The 26353-nt window shown below is 46.6% G+C and overlaps 1 protein-coding gene and 1 long non-coding RNA gene across 6 annotated transcripts; one reads left to right on the top strand and one right to left on the bottom strand.

Annotated features, from left to right (window-relative positions):
* Positions 1-35: 35 nt before the first annotated feature.
* LOC309448096 lies at positions 36-4051 on the bottom strand. Of its 2 annotated transcripts, none has more exons than XR_014185722.1 (3): positions 3794-4051; positions 2599-2840; positions 36-502 (listed from the first exon to the last, which is right to left on the bottom strand). It is a non-coding gene; the product is annotated as an uncharacterized lncRNA (long non-coding RNA). The 2 variants fall into 2 exon arrangements; XR_014185723.1 differs by having other exon boundaries at positions 57-502; positions 2599-2713; positions 3794-4047.
* BRPF3 (bromodomain and PHD finger containing 3) lies at positions 2847-25867 on the top strand. 4 transcript variants are annotated; one of them, XR_014185721.1, is made up of 13 exons: positions 2847-3733; positions 5837-7239; positions 7945-8101; positions 9553-9684; positions 11352-11480; positions 11820-12132; positions 13606-13872; positions 14039-14542; positions 15659-15752; positions 17270-17367; positions 19195-19292; positions 19451-19627; positions 22339-22393. XR_014185721.1 is itself a non-coding variant. In XM_082069310.1 (13 exons), the coding sequence occupies exons 2-13, from the start codon at positions 5855-5857 to the stop codon at positions 23112-23114; spliced, it is 3513 nt and encodes a 1170-aa protein (XP_081925436.1). In that variant the 5' UTR covers positions 2847-3733; positions 5837-5854; the 3' UTR covers positions 23115-25865. The 4 variants fall into 4 exon arrangements, 3 of the variants coding, with proteins under 3 accessions (XP_081925436.1, XP_081925435.1, XP_081925437.1); XM_082069310.1 differs by lacking the exon at positions 19451-19627 and adding an exon at positions 22931-25865 and having other exon boundaries at positions 14042-14542; positions 22339-22493; XM_082069309.1 differs by lacking the exon at positions 19451-19627 and adding an exon at positions 22931-25865 and having other exon boundaries at positions 22339-22493.
* Positions 25868-26353: the final 486 nt, after the last annotated feature.

The following is a 26353-nucleotide window of genomic DNA, read 5'->3' as shown; positions in this document are numbered from 1 at the left end:
AGAGGGGGAAAAAAAAAGCACATGGAACAAATTTTTTTTTTTTATTATTTTGTTTTTTCTTAGGAGACAGTATGAAATTATGGGGATTTTTTAATGGAGACATGTTTTAACTTGACATGTTTTGGACACCACCTAGAAACCTTTTGGTGCAGAGCTTTGAAAGTATCTACAGCCTCTTGGAAAACTGTATACTTATTTTACCCTATAGGAAAAAGAATCTGTTTTGATATTTAACCTTTTCACATTCTAGGTAGCAGACTAAACAATTTTCAGGTTTTAAGCATGTGAAAATGGGAGAGAAGAAAAACATAGGAAATTATAAACATAGCTGACAACTCTGGTGAGATACTGTATGAAGGACAGTAATACTTCTTCGTATTTCTATGTCTCACTCTTGCCTGAGCAACCAGGGAAAGTGTTGTGAATTCTCCGCAGTTTCCAGTATCAGGGGTCAGCGGAGTGCTGGCTCGTAACATGATTATGGCTCCTTTTCTTTTCCCAACTAAGAGAAACAAGACATGAAGAGAAAGATTGAACAAAGACCAAAATAGTATTAAGACCAGTATTAATTCATTTTTCCCCCAAACAAGCTGAAGTCTTGTTGCCCTAATTATGGTTATGTTTGAGGCTGTCAGCATTTCTACACTGTGAAAATGCCAGTTTCCAGGAGAATGTGATATACAGGATGTTATGCTCAATTTCTCTCTACAAGGCCATTTTCTGAGCATATGGGTTTATACAGTTTTTACTGCAATGTTCACCTAAAGTGCTGCTTCACAACTGATTCAGTCAGCACTTCAGCTAATTGATAACTCCTTTTTTGTTGGACTATGCTCTATTAAATAATACTGAAAGTTAGCATATATCTTCAGCCCTCATTGATTTTCTGTTAAACGAGAGTGAGTTAACTGGTTTTTGCCAAGTTTTGTTGAAGAAATAAAAGTTCTTCTACCATCAGCATAATTTCAGAACACTTCACCTGAGAAAGGGTTTTAAAACACTGATTTGCATATTAAGATTTAAAAAAAGAACATCACTGAGGTGATAGTGCTGGGTACTTGTGGCATCTCTCTGAAGTTAATGACACCGAACAGGGTTATATATGCTCCACACAAAACTAAGGTCTTAGAAAGTGCAGCTGAGCACTTGCAAATCCAGCTGAAAAAAACGGCAGCTGAAGCTAATCCCTTTGAGAGATCAGGCTTTTTAACCTTCAATGCACACGGGTCCTTTTTAGCAATTGCAATAATTTCAATAACTGTGGAGAAAATAGCCACAGAACAAACAACTGAAGCAGAGATACAAACATTACTAATTTTTGAGGCTTAATGAATCACACAAAAAAGGTTAGTTCTCAATTCCAAATGATAATTTTCTCCCTCTTTTAAGTATGTTTTGTATACTTGAATAAATATGAAGAAAATTATAATATGAGTGAAGGTGCCCAGCTCTGTTTCAGCTGTCTTGGCTGCTACTTTCATTTGAAGTGACACCACTGGTTTCAAACTTGCACCCTTTAAAAACTAGGACAGTGAAGAAATTTAATTAAGTTGAGCATCTGGGATTTGAGGTAAGGTCAGAATGTTTTTTCAAATAACACATTAGTTCCATGGCTCTATTATAAAACTAAATGGTGGATAACTTGTTTTGATGTTCTAACACGTCCCCCAGTTTTTGGAGATGCCTGTACACTGCTTTGCGCACGACTCATCCTACTGAACAAGGCTATTCACATGTTCAACATTAAGCATGTATGCAAACCTTTGCAAGACTGGAACCTAATGGGATTCTAATAAGCCAATTCCAGTGCTAATCTGAGTACAGAGCTTCAAAACTGAGGTAAAAATGAAAGAGTTTGAAAAAGTTTGTAATATTAAAAAAAAAAAAAACACCACCACTAAAAGTGCTAGAAAAAAAAATGCAAGTAAACCCCAATATTAAAATCAAAATCAAGTTCTCACATAAAGAAGGGAAATGAGTTAGAGATTATTTTTTGTCTGTCTTCCCAAAACTCTACTTGGAGTAGAGTTGGCTAGGACTGGCCTGTTGCACAGCTGTTCTAATGAGGTTAGGGGAGATCCTATGTCAATCAGTGGGAGTATTGGGACTTTAAATATTTTTATATGTTGCATTTCTTGCATGACAAGAACACAATAGATCATTATTTATTTTTGAGTTCTGATGTGTTAACAGTAGCTTCTTTAAAAAGTATACACAGAAAGGTGCACTTAGAGGTTGACATGTAAGACTGTTCAGCATTAAATAACATGCTTTCACATGCTTTCAAGGCTTCGGTGAGCTCCGGTCCAACCTGCGTGCTTTGCAAAACAGACTTGTCATGGACTGTTTGGCTCTTGTCAGATTCCGTGGTTAACATACGTTAAAAGACAAAAGCTCTATGGTTGACTGTAAAGGAGGATAAATAGCATTCATTTTTTCCTTTGAAAACAATTTGGTTAACTCTATAAAAGCAGATGGTAAAATTATGCAATACTTGCAATGATTTTGAGTGGGAGGTGGAGCGTGCATGTGCCCAACTATGTGGTACGCACTATAGAAGATAACTGTAGGAGCCTCTGCAGTTATCTCACCACTTACCTCAGCTACAACCGTAACTTCTTCTTTGCTCATTCCTTTCAGTCCCCCTCTCACTGTCCTTCCACCCTGTGACACCTCTGCACAGTCACAGGCCACCTGGACCTAAAGTATCAGACTACAAAATAAACACAGGATCTTATTATTCCCATCCTTTTTTGATGTTGCTTGTTTGGTCTACCAGCGTCAGAGATAAGGCAAAAAGCTCTCTGGAGGCGCAGCCAAGTCAGACCCTGGTGATGCTCCTGCAAAAAGCGAGTGCAGGATGAAGACACTCCAATGAGTCTGGGGCAAAAATCCAAGCTGTCCAACTCCGGTGGCCCGGGGCCTCTGGGAAGAAAGGCACCGGCCTAGCAAGTGCCCCCCAGGGCTGAACCCCAGCCCGAGGAAGGTGGATCTGTCCCCCTCGGGCTGTCCGGAGCCAGAAGCAGGGTCCGGGAGGCCGCTGCCCCGCGGAGCGGGGGTGGGAAGTAGCGGTGCTCCCCCCCCACAACTAGGAGGCTACCGCGAAGGGACGCCCCCCTCCCTCCCGTCACCCCGCAGTCCCTGGGGACCTCCCGCTCCGCGCGGCCCGGGGGTGGGAAGGGATCGGTGAGGGGCGGGCGGTCCCTGCCTGCGGGGGGGGAGCGAAGCGCGGCAGCCCCCTCCCCCGCCTGCCCGCTGGCTGCCGCCTTTCCTCGCCGCTCGGCCGGGCCCCGCTGCTGCCGCCGCCTCCATCTTGTGCGTGTGTCCCCTGCTCCCCCGCTTCGTCTCCACACAGCGGCGGGGGCGCTGGGGCAAGCGGGGCCCCGGGGGTGGGGGGGGCGGGGGGAAGGTGAGGGTGCCATGGGGCGAAGCGGCACCGGGGTCGGAGCGGCAGGAGCAGCGGCGGCAACGGCATGAGGAGGCGGCGCTGAGAAGGCGGCGGTAGCTGGAGCGGACTGAGCCGACATCTTGTGCCCTCCCCTCCCGCCGCCGGCTGGGTGAGCCCGTCCGCCCCAGGGGGGAGGGGAGGGGGAGGTGGAAAGAAAGGATTAAAAAAAAAAAAAAAAAAAAAAGAAAAAAAAAAAGAAAAAAGAAGGAAAAAAAAAATTCCCCCAAAGAGGCGGCGACGGCAACAGTGAAGACCGCCGCGGCGGCGGCGCGCTGAAGTGGCCAGGTAAAGCGCTGCGCGGGAGGCCGCGACACCCTTCCCTCAGGGGGTCTCTTCTTCACACACCCCCGTGCCGGGGTCGCGGGAAGGTGAGCAGGCGGGAGGCCGGTGCGCCGCAGCCTGCGGGAGCTCGCCGCGTCCCTGCTCAGTCCCCGCGCGGCGGGAGCGGCCAGCGGCCCCTCGCCGAGGAGCGGGTGACGGCGGCAAGCGCCTACACGGGGGAATGGGGAGCTCTGTGTCAATCAGGCCCCCCTGTCGCCATCTTGGCCCCCCTCTTTGCGGTGTCCGTGGGGGCCCCGCCCACCTTCTCCCACGCTATTGGCCGGGGGGGCGGGGGAGGGGAGCTCAGCGCACGCTCGTTTAGACCCGCAGCACCTGGCTTCGCTATTGGTTGTGGAGTTGGGATGGTCCCTGCCAATAGCCAATAGCCTTCTGGTGCTGCGTGCGCGCTCTCACTTTCCCCCCTGGTCACGCTGTCCTTAGCGACTTCTCCGCTGTCCCGCAGGCGGTGGGCTCGCCTGGGCAGGGTCCAGTGCTGAGCGCGGCGTCCCTCTGTGCACGCAGAGAGTTTGGAAACTTTTTCTCGGGACACGTTGTGTCGTGGCTTAATTTCATGGTTTACAGAGCCAGTACTTTCCATAAAAATATGTTGCTCCTGGAATTTGTTACTTCTTTTTAGAATAAGCTCAGGAATTGTTGTTGGGTCCTGGTACTGCGAGGTGCTGCTTACTTTTACACGGCTGAGGGTTTGTGGTGCTATGTCCTTAACAGAGCAGAAATAGTGCAACAGCTGAGTACAAATCATGGGTCTGTAGTGTGTTTTCTTGTCTGTGAGTCCTACAGAAAGAGGCTGAAAGTGTGGATTGCTCCAAAGAAGGGTGAGGTGCTGGTTTGGGCCTCGGCGTAGCAAAATATAAGCTCTGGGCTGACGTATCTTCTCAGAGAGATTTTACACTTGGTTGTCTTTGTCTCCTCTCTGTCTTGTTTCAGCCTTAGCCCCTTTCTTCCTATAACTTGTGTTGCCGGCTCTGACACTGCCCTTCTCGTTTGCGTTACTCACTTGGCTTCCTCTTTGCTTTCCCTCTTTGCTGCCTCCCTCCTTCCCCTTGAGCTCACCAGGCTCCTGCATCTCCATCCTCCCCCAGCTTGTCTCACTGGCTCCAAGCTTCTGCTTTGCCCCCCCCTTGGTGGGAACCTCCTTAATGTTAGGAGCGGAGTCTCAAATAATTATCTGGGTTGCTGATTAGCAGTTTGCAAGGGCAGAGCTGACTTGGGCTTTTAGTTAAGACTCTGAGTGAACCTGTTGCACAGTTCGTGGTGCGGTTTGGAACCTGTCTTGCTCTTTTCCTGCCCATACCCCTGTGGACCCTCCATGCAGGTGCCTCCAGCTCAGGTGCCCGAACATGGATTTGGGCTCCAGAGGGGCTAATGCTGAGCCAAAACTGGTAGGTCCATCTGGATCCATGCTGCTTGTCATCATGCTTCTTCCCCTTTGCTTCCTCTTGGATCTCATCGAAGAGCAGAATAGATGCATCTCTAGCACCTGTTACGTTGCTCAGTTCATGCTCTGGTTCTGTTTGGGCTTTTGTGACCCATTTTACATGTTGGGAAGAACACAGTTGGTTCAGTGCACACTGTCCGGAGAGTGATGCAAGGAACAGCTTCATCTGCAAGGAGAGGGAAAACAAAGCTGGAGGATGACCTCTATTATGGGACTTTTTGCACCTGCAGTGAGGGAGCACTGCTAGTTTTCTCATGTGGAGCTCAGTGACCAAAAAAAAAGTAAAAAATTGAGAACTGCTTTCATAGGGCAGAATCAGTGCTTTCCTTTCCGTCTGGAAAACGTCCAGCACATTTTGTGTGCTGTTGGGTGTATAAGCCACAGGCAAAAGAACGGAGAAGGGCTCCTTGGCTTGCGTGAACTTAGTATGTGAATGGTGCAAGCAGATGTGATGAGTGCTGTTTGAATTTTCGGGAACCTTGAATGGTTTGCTGAGCTGAATTCAGAGCAGACTGGATACCGTGCTGTAAGAGATATTTCAGCCCTTCTCATCTGGTTGAGTGGGATTTGTACGTCTCCTTGGCTTATGCTGTCCTCTTTTGTTACAGGGTCTCTGGACTGCAGCAATGAGGAAGCCTCGAAGGAGATCCCGGCAGAACTTGGAGGGGAGGCGTTCTCCTTCGCCCTACAGCCTCAAGTGCTCACTGACTCGGGAGACCCTGACGTATGCTCAGGCCCAGCGGATCGTGGAGGTAGACATCGATGGGCGGCTTCATCGCATCAGCATCTATGATCCCTTAAAAATCATCACAGAGGATGAGCTGACTGCCCAGGACATCACAGAGTGTAACAGCAACAAGGAAAACAGCGAGCAGCCCCTTTTCCCTTCCAAATCTAAGAAAATACCTTCCAAAGGCAGGAAGAAGGAGTCCTGCTCCAAACATGCAACAGGAATGTCTTTACACTTACCCCAGCCCAACTTCCGTGTGGTGGACTCCTTCAGCCAGTCAGATGCTCCTCCTCTCCCTGCCGCCTACTACCGGTACTTTGAAAAGCCTCCTGAGGACCTCGATGTAGAGGTGGAGTATGATATGGATGAGGAGGATCTGGCATGGCTGGAAATGGTCAATGAGAAGAGAAGGGATGATGGTTATGGGACGGTTTCTCCTGATACTTTTGAGCTATTGGTGGATAGGCTGGAAAAGGAGTCATACCTCGAGAGCCGGAACAACGGGGTTCAGCAGTCTCTCATTGATGAGGATGCCTTCTGCTGTGTCTGCATGGACGATGAGTGTCACAACAGCAATGTCATCCTGTTCTGTGATATCTGCAATCTGGCCGTGCACCAGGAGTGTTACGGCGTGCCCTACATTCCCGAGGGGCAGTGGCTTTGCCGCTGCTGCTTACAGTGCCCTTCTCACCCTGTGGATTGCGTCCTTTGTCCGAACAAAGGTGGAGCCTTCAAGCAGACCAGCGATGGCCGCTGGGCTCACGTGGTTTGTGCCATCTGGATCCCAGAGGTCTGCTTTGCAAACACTGTGTTCCTGGAGCCCATTGAAGGGATAAATAACATCCCCCCAGCTCGGTGGAAGCTCACATGCTATATCTGCAAGCAGAAGGGCATGGGAGCTGCTATCCAATGCCACAAGGTGAACTGTTACACTGCCTTCCATGTCACCTGTGCCCAGCGGGCTGGTCTCTTCATGAAGATTGAACCCATGAGAGAGACCAGTGTCAATGGCACGACGTTCAGCGTGCGCAAGACTGCCTATTGTGAGAGTCATTCCCCACCTGGGATGGTGAAAAAAGGATCTCCGGCTGTTAGTGGTGAGGGCCAGGAGGACACTGTGAAGGAGAAGGGAGAGGAGGAAGCCAATTCTGGCCCTTCCAAAGGGTCTCTGAAAAAGAACCAACTGAAATTGAAGCAGAAGATCAAAAAGGAGCCTGGTGATATGACCAATGGGCATTCATCTGCACCCATGGTGACAGTCACACAAATCCCCTCTTACAGGTGAGTATTTCAGGTGGATGGAAAGGAGCTGGACAGCAGGAGCTGGACAGGGTCTGGTTTGAGGACTCAGTCTCTCTCGTGGACCTTGGAAGCACCATCTACGGTCAAGACCTAGCAATAACTGCTTTCAAAGCGTGCTCTGCGGGATCGTCCCTGACCAGTGCTCTTCTGCGTGAGTGTTGTTGGCACACTGGTTTTCCTGCTTTGCCAAGCAGTCATCCCAAACTGTCGTGTAACACAGAATCTGGTAGTCTCTAATGGCAAACACCCATCTAGCATCTGAATTTACACAGATGGCTGTGAAAGTGTTTTTAAAATACTTCAGGCATTACAAGTTGGCAGGCGGATAGGGGTCATCCTGCTGTTTTTTCTTTTTAATCTCTTATAGGAAGGTTTTTGTCACTGAAAGTAGTTTTGAAATTAAGGCTTGGAGCCGAATTGCTGATTGTGTACTTTGACTGTGCTGTGGCAAGGGCTTGGTAAGAATCTCCAGCTGAGCTGCTACTAACATAGGGATGTTCTGTGAAAAGCAGACACATCTTTGCAGTGGGCAGATCCCAGAGTACACCAGTTGCGTGCGTAGCTCAGTGGGCACATTGACACAACACTGCAAAGCTTCATTGGGAAAGCTGATGGTATCACCAGGGTCCGCAGAGTCACAAATGATTTGCATTTGGCTCCATGACATCTCTTTGCGTCCTTCAGGCTGAACAAAATCTGCAGTGGCCTCTCCCTCCAGAGGAAGAACCAGTTCATGCAGAGGCTCCACAACTACTGGCTGCTGAAGCGACAGGCAAGGAACGGGGTGCCCCTGATCCGGCGCCTGCACTCGCATCTCCAGTCCCAGAGGAACGTGGAGCAGGTACTTGTCCCCAGCTGGATGTGTTTGGAAGGATGGAGAGCATGCAGCCTGCGGGGAGATGTGCTTGGTGCGTGGATGGGAAGGGGAATAAGGGCGAAACAATCAGGGGGTGACCTGATTTAAGTCTCTTTCGGTCTCTTCTTCGTATGCTCATGCCTTAAGAGCTGAGTTAGTGTATCAGTGGGATCTCTGTCCTGTCAGTAGAATTGGTGTGGATGAGCCAACAGGTAAGAGTTTTTCCCCTGAGTCAGGAGACCTGGAATTGTGCAAGGGTATGATGGGCCCTTGGTGGACTAATCTCTCAGATTAATCATAAAACCACATTCCTCACAAGTCGTTAAAGATCCCTTCTTCAAGAAAATGGATTCCAGTTTGGGTCATTCTTCCTGCAGCTTCAATTTCTGACCCTCCCATGCACATTCATACGGAAGTTTAGTCATTTTCATAGCTCCGGACTCCTTTGCTTCCTCCTCTGTGCTGGTGTACAGAGTCACTCGATCTCGATGCTATTAAACAGGACTGCGCTTGGCACAAGAAGTAGTTGGTGAAGTAGAGAAGCTGTCAGACTCTGCCCTCTAATGTAGCCTGTCAGTAGGCATTGTGCATGTTGGGCATGTATATTTTTACTGTATTTGGAGGAATTTATAGGCTTTGAATTTGCATGAAGACTGCTCTGGGTGATTAATGAAAAAAATATTTCCCACTAATCAGTCTGGAAATTGAGGAAGTGCAGCATTTCCTTGGTGTACCAAGTTGGCAGTTTACCGTTAGTAAGTTCTTAAACGCAAAAGTTCTATAAATATAAACCATCAAGATCTTGTGAAGCGATTGTCTTCTCTTGGCAATCATGCTCAAGTGTACACACTTCGTCTATATCCTCAAAACCATTAATAAAGCTACAGATTTTGGAGAGGTGGGATGATTGTGTTTCAAAGCCACTGAACCGTGTCTTGAAAGGTGTGAGTTCATCTCCCAGCGTTGGCTGTTCCTTTGAGTTTTGGCGAGTCTCTTTCCATGGCTCTACTTCGTATTGGTTACAAAGAGGATAATAATAGCTCTTTTCTCCCATGCTTTTGCTTGCCTTGCATTTGTACTGTAAGTGCTTTGGGTTGCCTCTTCAGTGCAGCCAACAGAAATAATGTCCGGCTTCTGTAATGAACTTGGGTGTAAAAGCAGGGAGGGTGTAAATGAGCGTGCACTGAAGCGTGTTGCTAGAGTCTAGCTACAGTGTGATTTAGGCCTAACTTCACAGGTAACATAAAATCCAGAAAGACTGGGTTTGTGTTTGTTAGACAGCTAAATGCTGTAGGAAGGAGCAGACATAGTCTGAACAAGAGAGAAGTAGACAGGACGAAGACTATGAGAGCAATTCACAGGGGATGTCATGAAAGAGGAGGAAACGCAGGAAGGCAGTTGTGTTTTTAATCTCCCCGCACTGTTTTATCTCGCAGAAGGAGCAGGATGAGAAGACCAGTGCAGTGAAGGAAGAGCTGAAGTACTGGCAGAAACTGCGGCATGACTTGGAGCGGGCCCGGCTGCTCATTGAGCTTATCCGTAAGAGGGAAAAACTCAAACGGGAGCAGGTAGGTGCCCCTCCTCTATTTCTGAGCATGGCCCAGGTGTTTTGCAGAGTAGAAGTTTGATCTCTTTAATTATTTTTTTCAGGAGCTCGGTAACACCTGCTCCAGAGAGAGGTCTAAATCACAATTCTACTCTTCATTTCTAAAGCTAAAAATTGCTATGTTTTGCCCTCTGAGTACATTTTTTTGAAGAAGAAGTTTTAAGATGGAGGCCGTTTACTGCCTTTCCTGTTTTCCTCTTTGATCTGTGTGCAATTCTCCAAAGTTGCACCAGTTAAGGTTGCTTCCCATGCTTACCAGCTTTGCTTGCCATACCTGGTTGGTCACTGCAGCCACAGCCGTGCTCTCTGGAATGAGTATCTTCAAGAGCAGCTTTGTGAAGGACTCGCCCTGCGCACAGTGAGCCTGGACATGTGGCCTCAGGTGTTGCCAGGGCACTCACAGGATGTCTGCAAGGCACCAGGCAGAGGGAAAGCAGCATCCTCTGTGATCACAGCCCATCTGCAAGCTGTTGTTTTTTTTTTTTTGCGGCCATAAACTACCCACAGCTTTTGTGGAGTCTTTTTGATGCCAGCACTGGTTGATTTGCTATGTTGTCCCTGATCTACAGCAGCAGTTCAGTCCTTCTTGCTGTGTGGGTGTATTTTAGGTAGGAGGATCAAAAATAAAATCACTCTAGGGCTTTGTTTGCTTTTGGTATCTTGATATGTCTATATCATAGTTGGCTAAATCCATTAAAGCTTGTTGAAATTACGATGTGCTTTATGAAAGGGTGAGATATCACAGACAATATGTCTAGTTGGAGCTCCAGGTAGAGTCCTGAGTCTGTTCAGCTGCTTGCCTGTTTTGAGGGATACTGTGGTCTTCGTATCTGTCTTCTTTCATTCTGTTATTGATGTTGTTTTGTTGCTGAGCACTTCAAATACAGTTTGCTTTGTGTAAACAGTCTCGTTTTGCTTTGCTACTGAAGGGGTTGATTTAATGACATAATGAGGGATTATGAGATCAAATAAATTAAAATGTTCAAAGAGAAAGAAGCACTTCTATCCTTGTTTCCTTGCAGTCAGACAGTATTAGAGACTTCATAAAGAATATAGAAAACTGTATAAGGAAGCTGCAAACATCTAAACACTGTTGTTTGACTTCTGCCTTGGAGTGTGAGAGCTTATATCTTAAACTTTGTTTATGCTTTGTAGTCTAATTATGGATGATGTTGTTCATGTAAACGTCCACATACTTCTAACTTTTATCTAGTGTTGCTAATTGGCATGATAAGATCTCGAAGTAGGTAGTTCTACAGGATAATTTACCAGGCATGAAAAGCTTCTTCCTGTTTTTGTTTTTAGTTGTATTATCTTTTAATTTTAGAGGGTTTTCTCTTGTTTTGGCTTTATGAGACTGGATAAACAGGAGTTCCCCGTACAAAAGGATTGGACTGTGCAGTTAGACTCTGCAAAGTGGTGTCTGCTAATGTGCATCCTACACATGGAAGGGACGAGGTGTTTGATAGAAATTCTTCAGCAGTGAGTCTGCCAGGCTCATGGTACGATGACCTGAGGTTTCTACCACTGAGCAGAGCTGGGGTGATGATTCAGGAGAAACCAGAGGGAGACACTGTTGTCATGTCCTGTCCTCGACAACTGTGCTCATCGCTGTTTTTCCATTGCCAGGTCAAGGTTCAGCAGGCTGCTATGGAGCTACAGCTGACTCCTTTCAATGTACTTCTGCGCACAACACTGGACCTGCTGCAGGAGAAGGATGCTGCCCAGATCTTTGCAGAGCCTGTTAACCTGAAAGAGGCAAGTCTCTTTCCTAGCGGTGTCTAGTGGGTTGTAGATGAGGTATTGCTGGGCAGAAGCTCATGTGCTCTCATAATCCTGGAAGCACAAACCACCTTGTCCCAAGCTGCTGGTGGACTAAAGAATATCTCAAAGAGGACTCATAATGTGGGTATCCTTCCAGGCCAAAAAAAGGTATTGTTTTCTGGAAACTTCAGCACGTCTCAGACAAGTAATGTTTTGCAGAGCCAGGATGTGTCTGCCTTGACTGGGTGACACAGAAATAAGAGTACTTGTGATGGATGCGCTCTAGATGGCTAGTAAATGGTTTTTGTAATTGTACAGGTTTTATATGTTTAGGTTCCAGATTACCTGGAATTCATTTCCAACCCAATGGATTTTTCCACCATGAGGCGGAAGCTGGAGTCCCACCTGTACCGAACATTGGATGAGTTTGAGGAAGACTTTAACCTTATAGTTACCAACTGCATGAGGTATAATGCTAAAGACACGATTTTCCACCGAGCAGCTGTCCGGCTCAGAGACCTTGGAGGAGCGATATTGCGTCATGCACGGCGGCAGGCTGAAAACATTGGCTTTGACACAGATATGGGGATTCACCTGCCTGAGTCACCCAAAACTGAAGACTTTTACCGCTTTTCTTGGGAGGATGGTGAGTCTTTATTAACCTTTTTATATTTTTCAGGCAGATCATTACTGTGTTCTTTGTTCTGAGCATGTCACTCAGCCTGCATGGAAATCATAGCCATCATTCAGCATACAGGGATTTCCTTATCCATCTATTTACCTGAGCATATATCTAACTCCTTTACAGCCTCAAAGAGCAGGATATCAGGTGATCCGGGCACTCTGAGCTAGGTGAGGCTTAGCTCCAGCCCTCCTAGTGCATGTCTGTCTCAAAAGAGCCTTGTTACTGCCAATACTGTTTGATTTGTGCCGTGGCTGTAGTACAAACTTGGTATTTTAAAGAGGGGGATGTAGGATTTTTTGCTCTAAGGAAAGCTCATACATTTAATTGTAAATTGGGAAGGCAAAGAGAAACTAGGTTAGATGGAACACTGAGGGCTGGGAGGGTGATGTGGGACCCAAACAGTCCTTCTAGCTGAGGCTTTCTATGCACAACATGACCACATCCACTCCCACAGCTGTCTTGAGACGCCACTCCAAAGCACTGAGTAACTTGGCTAAACTTTACAGAATACTGCTGCTAACCAGCATGCAGAGCTGCCGTCTGATTCTTAAATGTTGCAGCCCTCGTGGATGCGCATGGACAGTCTGTTATTAAATTTGTTTGGTGTATAATAGTAGGTCTCTCAGCTGTTTGCCACGCTCCTGCAGATGCCAGCCCTTCAGCAGAGCCAGACGAATAGCAAACGTTAGGCTATTTAGCCAGTTCTGTTTGTGGTCTGATTTTTGTCATTTAATCTGGCTATGAAGTAGGTTTCTGCCAAGGACCTGGACTGTAAGCTGTCTTGTGTGGGGTGCAGACACACATCTTCTCACTGTTATCCCTGGGACAGTAATGGGAACTGGAGGACAGTGCAACTTAAATCATAGAATCATTTTTGTTGGAAAAGACCTTAATATCATTGAATCCAACCCTTAACGCAGCACTGCCAAGTCCAGCTGTATCCCATGTCCCTACAAACCTCTTCTCTGCATCTTTTAAACCCCTCCAGGATTGGTTATCCACCAGTTCCCTAGGCATCCTGTTGCAGTGCCTGACAACGCTTTCTTTGAAGAGTTTTCTTCTAATATCCAATCTAAACGTCCCCTGGTGCAACTTGAGGCCATTTCCTCTTGTTGTATTGCTTGTTACTTGGGAGAAGAGACCAGTCCCTGCCTCACTACAACCTCCTTTCAGGTACTTGTAGAGAGCGATAAGGTTTCCCCTCAGCCTCCTTTTCTCCAGGCTAAACAACCCCAGTTCCCTCGGCTGCTCCTCATAAGCTCTTTACCCAAAGGAAGGAAGTCTGAGCTCCGAGATTAGCAATTGCTAAATCGATGAACTAAAGCACTTAGTTCATGAAGAGCATCAAATGGAATGAGGCGTGGCAGTGGTCCCAAATGCTTCTTCAAGAAGTCTTACTCCTTCTCTTCACTGTTACAATCTCTTTTGGTGCAGTGGATAACATCCTCCTCCCAGAGAACCGAGCTCACCTCTCCTTGGAGGCCCAGCTGAAGGAGCTGCTGGAGAAGCTGGACATAGTGAGCACCATGCGCTCCAGCGGCGCCCGGACACGACGCATCCGACTCCTGAGACGGGAGATCAACTCCATTCGGCAGAAGCTGGCCCAGCAGCAGAGCAAGACTGTGCCCAATGGGGAGCCTCTGCCACAGGAAGAGGAGCTGGATAAAACATCAAGGGAAGAGGATGAGGAAGGGGAGAAAGGTGAGAGGTTGCAGCAGGATTTTTAGCTCCAGCTCTCTAATGCATGTCAACAGTCAGCACTTGCTTTTTCTCCTGTCTGAGGCCCTAGTGAAAGATGGGAATGCCTGTTGGTAGTTTTGGGAACAAATATTTCTAAAATGTTCAGGTAGATTCTTTATTACTTTAGCAGATGATGCCAAGGCCCTGCACCCTCCAACTCTGGAGCCCACAGGACCTGCACCCTCCCTCTCAGAGCTGGAGTCTCTGCAGGATCCTCCAACGCTCAAACCCATCAATGAAAGCAAGTCCTTGAATTGGCTGCAGAAGAGAGTGATATCAGACAGGGATCTCTTCGACAAGAAGGCTCTGCAGCGGGAGAGTCGAGCCTTCCAGCGCCTGCTCAGTGACAATGGCCTGAACGGACTGGCCTTGCCGCCTGCAGACACCCCCACCAGCCCCCTCTTCAGTGGCGTGGGCCGACGGACATCTGTCCTTTTTAAAAAAGCTAAGAACGGGGTGAAGGTGCAAAGAGGCCTGGACTGCTCCCCGGAGAACAGGGAGGACCATGGGCAGAGCGGGCAGTTTTTGCTCACCCGCCCTGACAGGGAGCGACAAGCTCAGAAGCGGCCGCAGAGCAGGATCTGCAATGAGAGCGATGGAGAGAAGTCACCCAGGCAGTCAGGACAGAGAGGTAATTCCTTGGGATTTCTCTTCCTTCTGTACCCTTGAAAACTGCGAGACCAGGCTGAGGGAATGGGAGTCCTGGGGCTGAGTAAAGATGTCTGCATCCAAACTACTCACCTGAAACTCACTTTATGCATGATCTGCATTGTCAGAACAAGGTGTTTCCCAGAAATGTGCTCCTTGTGGCCATTCCATATTTATAGCTGGAAAAAAAATAGAGGCCTTGGCATGAATTTGCCCTTTCTGTGACTGGGGGTGATGGGTCTCTGGATGGGGGAAGGCCATGGTCATCTGGCTTCTTGTGCCAGCTCTGGGCTTTGGGATGCTCTCGGGGGCTGTTCCCAGTCCCACCTGTCTGTCTCTGTTGTGGTTCTTGTCTAAACTTGGAGGTGATCCCTGCTCTCTGTGTAGGTGCGCTGAGCAGTAAACCCGGCAGTGAAGGGAAGATTTCCAGCACTGTTGGTGCCTGGGGCAAAGAAGTCAAATGTTCCACTTACAGCTACAGTGACATTTACAGTGGCTGGAGAGGAAGGTGGTGGGGAACCACTTTCTACCCCAGGGAAATTTGCTTTCTCAGTGTCTGATCCGTCCACTGGAAAATCTCATTTTGAAAAACTGAAGGAGTGAGTTTTTCCTAGAGTGGTTCTGTTCAGCAAGGAACCTCTAACTGAATAAGCTATCATTTTATATTTGTTCCAGTGGGCAGGAACTAGCCAGGCAGCCAGACCTGGGGTGAGGTGAGGAGAAGTCCACAGCAGTCATTGTGAAGACTCTGTGTCTTTTCCAAGTACACCTGAGGCCATATGAGCAAACGGTTCATTTCCTGGCCTCGGGGCAGGGTGCTGTGTGGAGCTCTCCTGCGCCATCCCTGCGCACTTCTCCAGCACTTGCTTCTTCAGGGACAGCCTAATTTTTCATGTGTTGGGGGTAGAAATACCTTTTATTAATCACGTTTTGGTTGTAGCTGAGTCTGGGGAACTCTGTGCAGAATTTCCCTCTCTGCCTGAAGTACTCAGCACTTTTGTGGTTAGCAGTCGTAGGACAGTGACCCTGCCACTGTTGGTACCATCTCTCTGTCCTGCTGCTGCTTCTTTGACCTGATTCCCATTTGTCTCCTTGGCAGGAGTGACTAACAGCTTTGCAAAACACGCAGAAAGTGGCTCTGACTCTGAGTGCAGCTCTGGCCTGGGTGGTGGACTGGGGTTTGAAGCCTGCGGGTAAGTGCCCCATGCAAAACTGTTCCCCAGAACGCCTCCTGTGTGTGGATTATCTGCCTGGTTTTATCATTTGTCTTCTTTGTTTCAAACCCAGCCCAAACTGTTACTTATTTTGTGTGTTGACTCTAAAGACAAAGAGCTTCTGAGGTTCCATCCTGTCCTCTTAAGCTATAGGTCCCAAAAGCAGTGCTTGATTTTTCAAGCAAATGGGTATGTTACACTTCTGTTTCTCAATACATACACATCCCATCTGCTGATGCATACCTTCTTGCAGTTCTTGAGAGACAAAGCTAGAAAAAACTTGAACTCAGATACCCAGTTCAGTACTGCAGGTGAAGCTGAACTACTGCCACCTACTGAATTGCTGCTTTTTTCCTGTCAGAGGTTTAAAAGCAGAACTGGGCTTTTCAAACAGCACTGAGCAGACTTAAAGTAAACATCTGCCATCTTTTTGTCAGATGCAGTAGGCATACGTGGGTACCATACCCATTTTCTGGTCGTACCTACCTATCCCGCTCTCCTTATGCTGACTCAAGTCATTTCACAGCCCTTTCACTGCATGGTAAAACCTATATTATGTGAGAATCTTGTTTGTGTGCATTGTGAGTGGCAGGCTGAGAACATTTGACCTTGGTAAGTGAGATCGTCCAGGGCAGGCAGAAGCAAGACTTTCTTAGTTGATATTCTGAGCAATATATGCTCTCAGAACAGGACCATGAGCCAGAAACTCACCTTCAAACCATGTCTTGGCCTTATGGCCCCACCATATGTGCTTCCGTTTCCCCATCTGTAAGTGATGGAGACAAATCTGAATTCACAGGGAAGCATGGGGACTTGTTAGTTGGTGTTTGTATAGTACTTTGAAGATGAAAAGTGTGATATAAGTTCTTATTAAAATAACTGCAAGCAATTCACATAGCAAAAATTACAGTAGAGCTATGTGACACCCACAAAACAAGGAATTAAAACCAAGCGTTTGTCTCTTCGATAGCTTGTACAGTTATTCTATTTAGTAACAACTCTGTTTTCTCAGTTCTTTCTTTTTGAGCACCAAATTCACTCAGAATGGGCTGGTTATTAGAAAAATTTTAACAAATAAATAGAATTACAAGAAGTGAAAAAATATGGTTGCTTGAGGCAGAGATAGTAAATTTTCTGAAATGTTTGTAGTAATGATGTAAAAGGGTGTTCAGGACATGGGCTGATAGAGTCCAATTGTGTATATGCTCTCCAGCATGAAGACTTTGCTGGGTTTCTTTCTCGTGTTCATAGCCTGGTTTCCATTAGGCCCCTTTCATTGCTCATGGCAAATGATGTGATGTCCAGTGTACTTGCACCAGAAGAGATGTTTGGATGCCATTTTGCTCAAGTACTCAGTGTCCTTTTCATGTCAAGGGTGCACCAGTACAGTAATTGTGCAGTATTTTAAACAGAGCTGAAGAATCCATTTACTTGGCTTTGTTTTCAAGGGTAATCTGTTTTCTTTTAGTACCTGCTTTTCCATATCTTTCTAACAGAGGTTTGATGCCTCCCAAGCGAAGTCGAGGAAAGCCAGCTCTTTCTCGGGTACCCTTCTTGGAAGGTGTGAATGGAGACTCCGATTACAGCAGCTCAGGTGAGAATGGCTGCACCGCAGCTGCGCTTTGGGAACACCCTACTCTGGTCCCGCCACCCTGTAGGGCTGATGTCCGTCTGAACAAGGGGGAACAAGGTCCCAGTCCTGCATGAACTCTCCAGGTTGTACGATCAGGCTGCTGACTTGCATGTGCGTTATTACCTGTTACAAATTTAGGTACCTAGAATCATAGAATAGTTTAGGTTGGAAGGGACCTTTAAAGCTCATCTAGTCCAGCCCCTGCCATGAGCAGGGACATCTTCACCCAGATCAGGTTGCTCAAAGTCCTGTCCAGCATGGCCTGGCATGTCTCCAGGGATGTGGCATCCACCACCTCTCTGGGCAACCTGGGCCAGTGTCTCACCACTCTCAATGTCAAATATTTCTTCCTCGTGTCCAGCCTGAATCTTCCCTCTTTTAGTTTAAAACCATCACCCCATCTCCTATCACAGTAGGCCCTGCAAAAAAGTCTGTCCTTGTCTTGCTTACAGGTTCTTTTCAAGTACGGAAGGCCCTCAATAAGTTCTCCCCAGAACTTCTCTTCTCCAGGCTGAACACCCCAACTCTCTCAGCCTGTCCTCCCAGCAGAGCTGTTCCAGCCTCAGATCATTTCTGTGTCTCCTCTGGCCCCTCTCCAGCTGGTCCATGTCTGTCCTGTGCTCAGGACCCCAGAGCTGGACCAGCACTGCGGGGGGGGGGGGTCTCACCAGAGTGGGACAGAGGGGCAGAATCCCCTCCCTCCACCTGCTGCCCACGCTGCTGGGAATGCAGCTCAGGATACGATTTGCCTTCTGGGCAGGAAGCACACGTGGCCGGGTTGTGTCCAGTCCTTCACTCCCAGTACCCAGAGTCCTTCTCCGTAGGGCTTCTCCATCCCTCCATCCCCAGCCTGGATTGATACCAGGGGTTGCCCTGACCCAGGTGCGGGACCTTGCACTTGGCCTTGTTGAACCTCGGGAGGTTCACATGGGCCCACTTCTCAAGCTTGTCCAGGTCCCACTGGACAGATCCTGTCCCTAAGGCATGTCGAGGTAGTTGCATAAAAGGTTTTTCCTGCTTTCACTTCTTCTGATTGCCTGTGCCCTGTGTTGCCCTTGATCAATCCAACTGAGGATGGATTTGGCTTGGGGGAGCCTACTAGTCCAAATTAATCTCTTGTATACCCATTTGATTTCAGTGATATAGCAGCTATTCATTCTAGAACTGAATCTGATTAGTATTTCCATATTGAGGAGTTCATCCGAAACTACACGCACGCATAGACTTAGACTGGTGGTTTAGGAGATCATGGCGTTATCTTAATGTAGGACATGGCTGTACTGACAGAGCATAAAGAAGGCTGGACATTCACTGTGGCCAGGCTGGATTCTCACTGCATGTTAAATTTTATCATAAACTTACTGCGGATGAGATGTGTATCTTATCACCTTTCATTTTGACACCTGATGCACATAGGTACAAACAATAATTTGCTTTCCATTTTGCTCTAGGTCTTGATTAAGAGAAGTGGTTTGGAATTATGCATATGTGTACACAGTAATGATTAAATGTATGCTCTTGTGTGACGAATAGCTGGTCTGTTATGAAAAATAGGTGAAACTTCAGCTTTCTGCTGGCTGCAGAAGCAAATAGGTTAAAGAAATAAAGTAGAAATATTGTCAGTATGTTTTAAGTACAACAGTAGTTCCTCTGTTTTAGCTGGTAGCTACTGAGACAATGCAGGCCATCATGCCTGGGTTAGATCACGGTGTCATTTCTTGTGTTATCATAACCCTCTTGCTACTACAGTAATTGCTCTCCTAAGCTGTATCTTCTCCTGTCCCTTAGGCAGGACTCTACTGATGTCCTTCGAGAGTCAGGCTGAGCTGGAGCCTCTGGAGCTCGTGTGGGCCAAGTGCCGTGGTTATCCCTCCTACCCTGCCTTGGTAAGTACCCTGCGCCAGTGCAGGTAGCACAGAACACAGTGCTAATGTGCAGTGTAACCAGACAGACAAGGAAAACTTCCCAAAGTCATGCGATATGTGCTTTTAAAATTTTTGTATCCCTTTTGCACAGTTAATTTTCCCTGTGCTTGTTGTTTCAGAGCATTGCAGAGGATTCATAAAACTTTGGTCTCTTGGTGCCAGGGACAGGAGGAGATCTCTCCTCTCTTCAGCTATGGGGGAAGTAATCGGTACTGTTGGAGTGAGAAGACCTAAATTTTATAAAAGCATGCACCAGTTTCCACTGGTGTCTAACTGCCCATACATTTTCCTATATAGTGAGTACAACTCCATTTGTAGGTGCCCAACTGGCCTTGTGATGTATATATCCTCTTGCAATAACCATATGTTTGATTTAAAGATGAGAACATATGCATGTGTTTGCACCTGTTCCTTTGGACGATATTTCCTTAATACTTGTCCATCTTTGCATATTTGACGATCAAGATGAAATCCATAAACCTGGCTTCAGCGAGCACCATAATCCATTCCGATGCAAGATATGACATGCAGCTCGTGCTAAGGAGTGCCAGTACTACTGAAGGCTCTTAAGTGCCTGTTAAGTTATCATAGAATCATAGAATAATTTTGGTTGGAAAAGACCTTTAAGATCATGAAGTCCAGCTGTTAACCCAACATCAGTCTACCACTAAACCTTGTCCCTAAGAACTTAATCTACATGTCTTTTAAACCCCTCCAGGATGGTGATTCTACCACTGCCTTGGGCAGGCTGTTCCAATGCCCCACAGCCCTTTGGGGAAGAAATTGTTCCTAAGATCAAAGCTCAACCTCCCCTGGTGCAACTTGAGGCCGTTTCCTCTGCTCCTGGCGCTTGTTCCTGGGGAGCAGAGCCCGACACCCCCTGGCTCCAAGCTCCTTTCAGGCAGTTCAGAGATCAGAAGGTCTCCCCTCAGCTCCTGTTCTCCAGCTGAACCCCCCAGGTCCCTCAGCCGCTCCAGCACACTTGTGCTCCAGCCCCTCACCAGCTCCGTTCCCTTCTCTCAGCTCACTCCAGCACCTCAAGGGCTTGTTGAGAAGGGCCCAAAACTGACCCCAGAATTTGAGGTGCACTCCCAACAGCGCCCAGCACAGGGACGGTCACTGCCCTGGGCCTGCTGGCCACACCAGTGCTGGTACCAGCCAGGATGTTGGTGGCCTCTTGGCCACCTGGTGGCTCATCTTCAGCTGCTGTTGACCAACACCCTGAGGTCCTTTTCCTCCAGGCAGCTTTCCAGCTGCTTTTCCCCAAGCCTGATGAACAGAGCTTGCTGAAGTAACTATACAAGTAAGAACATGAGACAGGCTGACTACGTTTTCTCATTTCTGCTACTTTAAAATACATCCCTTGAGACGTGTCTCTTCCTGCCATCTCTGTGCCATCTAATTTCTGTGTGGCTGCAGCCATCCCCTTTAGTACCTTTATGGTTGTGACTGCTGAGAGATTGCAGGGGGTGAATGGAAGTATGATCATAACAGAAATGATAGAGCAGCAGGGCAACAAAGATGCTGAAGGGCGCGGAGCATCTCCCATGTGAGGAAAGGCTGAGGGAGCTGGGGCTCTGGAGCTGGACAAGAGGAGACTGAGGGGGGACCTCGTTAATGTTCACAGATATCTAAAGGGTGAGTGTCAGGAGGATGAAGCCAGGCTCTTCTCGGTGACAACCAATGATAGGACAAGGGGTAATGGGTACAAACTGGAACACAAGAGGTTCCACTTAAATATGAGAAGAAACTTCTTCCCAGTGAAGGTGGCAGAGCCTGGCCCAGGCTGCCCAGGGGGTTGTGGAGTCTCCTTCTGTGCAGACATTCCAACCCGCCTGGACACCTTCCTGTGTAACCTCATCTGGGTGTTCCTGCTCCATGGGGGGATTGCACTGGATGAGCTTTCCAGGTTACTTCCAATCCCTGACATTCTGGGATTCTGTGAAACCAGGCATGAGCTGACACAGCATGTCTGCCTGGCCGGCACCGAGCACAGTTCTGATGCTGTCAAAAAGGGCAGATTCTGCTAAAAGAGCGATCCTCGTTCATGTTGTTCCTCAAAGTGGGAGGCCAGAGGAGGGAACGGTGATCAATCTCCTAGCCATGTTGGCCAGCCGAAGCATTTTTAGATCTTTGTGCCTATAGCTGAAGTTAAATTGTGCTTTAGTGTGGCTCTAAAGAGTGAAATCACCCCCCCCAAAAAGGCTTTTTAATAGCAATCTGTTGTGGTTGCAAAGTGTCTTAATTCCTATAGCTGGCCAATGTCAAAGCCAAGCTGTTTTTTCAAGCTGTTAGGAGCCAAAGTCAGGAGGCAAAGAAGAGTACTTTGAGTATTGTATCTACCCGTTGCTGTTTCGTTCACCTCCTGTGATCATAGCACAAATGCTGGACATTGACATTTCTGCTTCGTATGGGGAGACTTGATGGACCTGTTGTTATTTCTCTCCAAAATGCCTATAATCTGTGTTCACCATGCCTGATAAAGCTGGCACTGCTTGTTGACTCTCTCCAAATGTTGGGCCTGATTCTGATCTAATAGCAGGATAAATCTGAGCATTGCTGCTGAAGTCAACTGAATTGCACCAGAACGAAGCTGTTGTGAAATTGCACCTGCTGAGTACAGCAATGGTGCCACATTTATTGTATGAGCTGGGAGGGAGAGTGGGAGGGAAATCCTTTGGTGAACACAATGCTGAGTTTGTACTAAATCACCAGTTAGCATAAATGCATCAACTTCTACACAGAGCCACATATTTACATGCTTTCCTTTTTTTTTTTTTTTTGAGTGCTTGGCCTTTGGGCTGACTGCCTTCCTTTCCACAGGGGAAGCCTCGAGTACGGTAAAATTGTTTAAAAATCGCTGCTGAGACAGAGCAAGTAATTTTGCTTACCCATCCTAGGTAGATTTTAACTGTCTAGCTTGGATAGACTGAAAGAACAGGAAAAAAATGCATTCTCTGCAGTATTTGAAGGGCTTTGTGCTTAAATGTCCTTTCCCTGTTACTAGATAATTGATCCCAAGATGCCGCGCGAGGGTTTGCTCCACAATGGAGTCCCCATCCCAGTCCCACCCATGGATGTGTTGAAATTGGGGCAGCAGAGGCAGACGGAGGCAGGAGAAAAGCTCTTCCTTGTCCTTTTCTTTGACAACAAGAGAACCTGGTGAGTGTGTGCAGAGAGGCCTGTGGTGAGTGCTATGGCAGAGAGGGAGGATTTAATGTAATCTTTGGTGTATGGGATGATGATAATGGTGATGTTTCATGTAAATTGGAAAATTAAACATGCAGCAGCCAAGAAAGTCTAAATGAGGAAGCCAACCTGCTTTTCCCTGGCCCAAGAGCATGACGTCTGAGCGCTCCACTTCCACGGTGGACAGCCCAGCATCCTTCACCCGGAGGTCAGATTGCCGCAAAAATATTGAGACACGTGAAAATCCAATTCAGTAGTCAGAATCTGCAGGAAATTTGAGAGAGCATTTGACTTTAGAACACCAGCTCAGGCTTAGGGTTGCAAGGGTGAGAGGCTTCCAGGCATTTGCTCTTTCCCCATTTGCCCCTCTTGCTGCCCTCAGTAACGTGGTTTTGTGCTCTGCATTGCAGGCAGTGGCTTCCCCGTGACAAAGTCTATCCCCTCGGCGTGGATGACACAGTGGACAAGTTAAAGATGATGGAAGGACGCAAAACCAGCATCCGCAAGTCTGTGCAGGTGGCATATGACCGAGCCATGATCCACATGAGTCGCGTGCGGGGAGATCATCCCTTCGTTACGTCCAGTTATTTGTAAGGGGTCAGGGTCGTTGGTCCTTCTTTTCCTTCAGAGCGGATTGTCCTGTGCGCTGACTGGATGGGGGACGCTGTTCTCAGCAGCTCTCAGCACTCCTCAGAGTACCCTGAAATGTGCCAAAAAGGCTGTCCAGCTTATTTCTCAATGTGTCTTGCTGCGGAGCTGGCAGGAGATGCAATATATAGTCTACAGGGCCAGGAGTGAGGTGGTCAGGAAAACCTGCCGGGTGATGGGAGCCAAGGTGAGCTGCTGCAGCACGCAGAGTGGAGTGTTCGCTCTCCCTCGCCTCCCTCCTGCTGCTGAGGCTTTTCAGTCGTTGACCAGCCCTGACTAATTCCTGGGGACCCGTCACCAGTGTAACTGAACCACGGTCCTTTATGGAAACCCCAACTGGACTTCTGTGCCAATGTTACCCTCACCATCACTGGCCTTTTCATTTTTTTTTTTTTTTAATGATGTTGTGATTGTCCCATCACTTTTTTTTTTTTTTTTTTTTTTTTTAAAATCATCGCTGGGAGTCCAGGTTACAATTTTCCTGCCTATGTACATAGTGGTTTTGTGTTAGATTTCTCTCATTACATTTAGAAATGCTCGAGATATTTTGGTTACTTTCCCCTCTGCTGCACACACTTACATACACAGATGCACAGAGCTTTAAATATGAAAAGTAAATTACCTGATTTTTGTGTTTATGTCCTAAAATTATTCGGTAGTTTCACATTTAAATTCTGATTTCTGTAACTCTAGTTGTTTCAGTAGCATTTCATGTCATGGTTTAGTACAGTACTAAGCAAGAAGAACTTCCTTTTTTTCAGAAGCAGAATGAATTTTGGAGGTGTCTAATGAGATAGAGCAGCTTTGCAGGCACTGAGGTTGATCAGGGTTGGAGGGAGAAAACATCGTTTGTGTTGATTTATGCACATTTGGTGTATGGCTCCTGTTCCTTTTTTTTCTGTCTGTCTGATGTTTTCCTGTGGCTCAGTTTGGCTTAAAACCAAGCACTAGTTAGAGCACACGACCATTCTGCCTTTTCATCTCTCCCACACACGCTTATCCTTTCCCTGGTGTGGGGTCTCCAGCGCTGTTGTCCATTAAAACCCGAGTAAACCCAGCTCTGCAGACAATCCCTGATTTGGGGTTTACATTGCAAAAATGGGGACAACTGATATTTGGAAACTTGATGACAAAACCTTTTCTATTAGCCAAGGACTTTATGATTTCTCTGATCTCTTCTGTTGTGTTTCCCTTTTTGCTTTCCTGTTAAGAACCAAAGGTGCAGACCAAGATTGTAGATTGAATATAATAATTTTGCTTTCTAACTAAATTAAAAAAAAATATTTTAACTTTTTCATACTGAAGAGAATGATGGGTCAAGATAATAAATAATAGTTAATTAATAATGAATAGTGGGGAGTAATCACTGCCGTTTCTACCTGGTCTACTTTTTAAAACTACCACTTCTTATACATTGGGACATGGAGCCACACTTTAAGGAAGATTCTTGTAACAAACAGCGACGGGGCGTGGGATTTTGTAAAAATATTGATAATAATGCCTATGGAGTGTGGCTTCAGAAGGATGTTGTGTATTATATAGTTGTAAAATATTGTTCTAAATTATTTAGACCTATTGTCACCATTCTTGAAGTCCTCAGTTGTGTTGCTGGGTATTTTATATGCACACAGTGTAATTTATTTAAAGGAACATACACTTTTCCAGGTGGTAGCTCAGCTGTGGACTTGTGACCTGTGTATATGTTATAAGATCTTGGGATCTGGGTTTTTTGGTTTTGTTCTGCTTTTTTAAAATGACATTTTAGAATTTGAAATGGCTAATAACCTGCTGTTGCTACGGGACCTAAATGTTACTGTCAGTCTGCTGTAAAGCACAGATTGCTGTATTTATTGTAGAAGTATTTGCTTTCTAAAATGGTTTATATCAGATGGTATAAGAGATGTAATAAGAATCGATGCTTGTAAAGGAAAAATGCTAATTTTACCTACTATAATCTGGCTGGCTGAGACTATATTTTCTCTCTGAGAAATAAATGTTCTAATGTAAAAAAAAAAAAAAAAAAAAAAAGTAAAAAAATAAGTACTTTCTGTGCGGTGCTGCTCGGGTCTCAGTGCTGCCGCCCTGTGGGCACAGCGCGGTGCTGCACCCGGCCGCCCCAATGCGGTGCCGACAATCTTGGGGGTTTGTTCTGGACATTCCAGGTGCTTGGGTTCTATTATTTAAAGTTTAACTACTTATTTACTGTAAAGCACTCAGAATAAAAATTTAAATAACAGTAACTAGAGGAGTTCTTGGGAATCAATAATGCCTATAATCTACTGCAGCTATTACGTAAAACTCTGCAGACAGTAATTATCCCCAATTGATGTAGTAAAATTTAAAAGAGTGGAATATAAATACTGGAGCACTAATTGGAAGTAATACCTGTAGAAAAAAACCCTCTAGTTTATATCTATAATAAAAAATAATGTGTGCTAGTTAATCTGGCTGGTAGTAATGTAATGATAAAAATGTTAAAGTGTAAATAAATGAAATTATTTAGGCGGGAGCAATACCTAAATTTAATTTCAGCTATTACTTGGTGAACTAGGCAGCAGTTACTCCCAATCTGAATCCTAGTTTAAAAAACACATTGTTTGGAATTCCTTTTAAATGCTAAAGGCAGAAAACTAATGTGGAGTCATTGGTAGCTCCATTTGCACAACCGTTATGAAATAAACTGCAGGCACGAATGACTGCATAGGAAACAAAGTAAGGAAGCTTTAGATTTTAAACAGTATTGGAAAGTAATCGGGAGTGTTTAGCATTTAAGTTATAACAGAGCCATGAGATTGGAGGCAACAAAGCTCAGAACCAGACAGAGTCAAAACGTTACTTTTTTTTTTTTTATCAAGGAGAAGTAAAAAGGAACCACTAAATAGTGGCTGTTTATAAATGGTGAGGATCCAGAACGGGCCAATCAGATCGCTCGGGAGGGCTGGAGGGGCGGAGCGCTGATAGGCGGGGAGAATGGCAAGTGATGTGCGTAGGCAGCCAATGAGGTTGTCGGAGGGGCGGGCGTTGAGGTGTCCCTAGTGCGCATGCCCAAATTGCGCAGTCCTCAGTCAGGTCCGACCCTGAGGCGGGCACCTGGGCGCGGACCGCGGGAAGGCGTATCCAATAGGAGCACGGCGCGGTGGGGTGGAAAGCAGCCAATCAGAGCGTGCCGACTCAATCCCGTTTGA

This window comes from Streptopelia decaocto, assembly GCF_964273445.1.
Source record: "Streptopelia decaocto genome assembly, chromosome: 19".
NCBI lineage: Eukaryota > Metazoa > Chordata > Aves > Columbiformes > Columbidae > Streptopelia > Streptopelia decaocto.
The sequence above is the reverse complement of the archived record's forward strand: the minus strand, read 5'-3'. Positions and strand labels throughout refer to the sequence as shown.

Excerpts from the sequence above, each read along its gene's own strand:
- BRPF3 (XM_082069311.1), top strand. The coding sequence starts at position 5,855 with ATGAGGAAGCCTCGAAGGAGATCCCGGCAGAACTTGGAGGGGAGGCGT. Across the intron at positions 11,481-11,819 it reads AGCCTGTTAACCTGAAAGAG|GTTCCAGATTACCTGGAATT; the intron begins GCAAGTCTCTTT and ends TTATATGTTTAG. Across the intron at positions 19,293-22,338 it reads ATCCCTCCTACCCTGCCTTG|ATAATTGATCCCAAGATGCC; the intron begins GTAAGTACCCTG and ends CCCTGTTACTAG.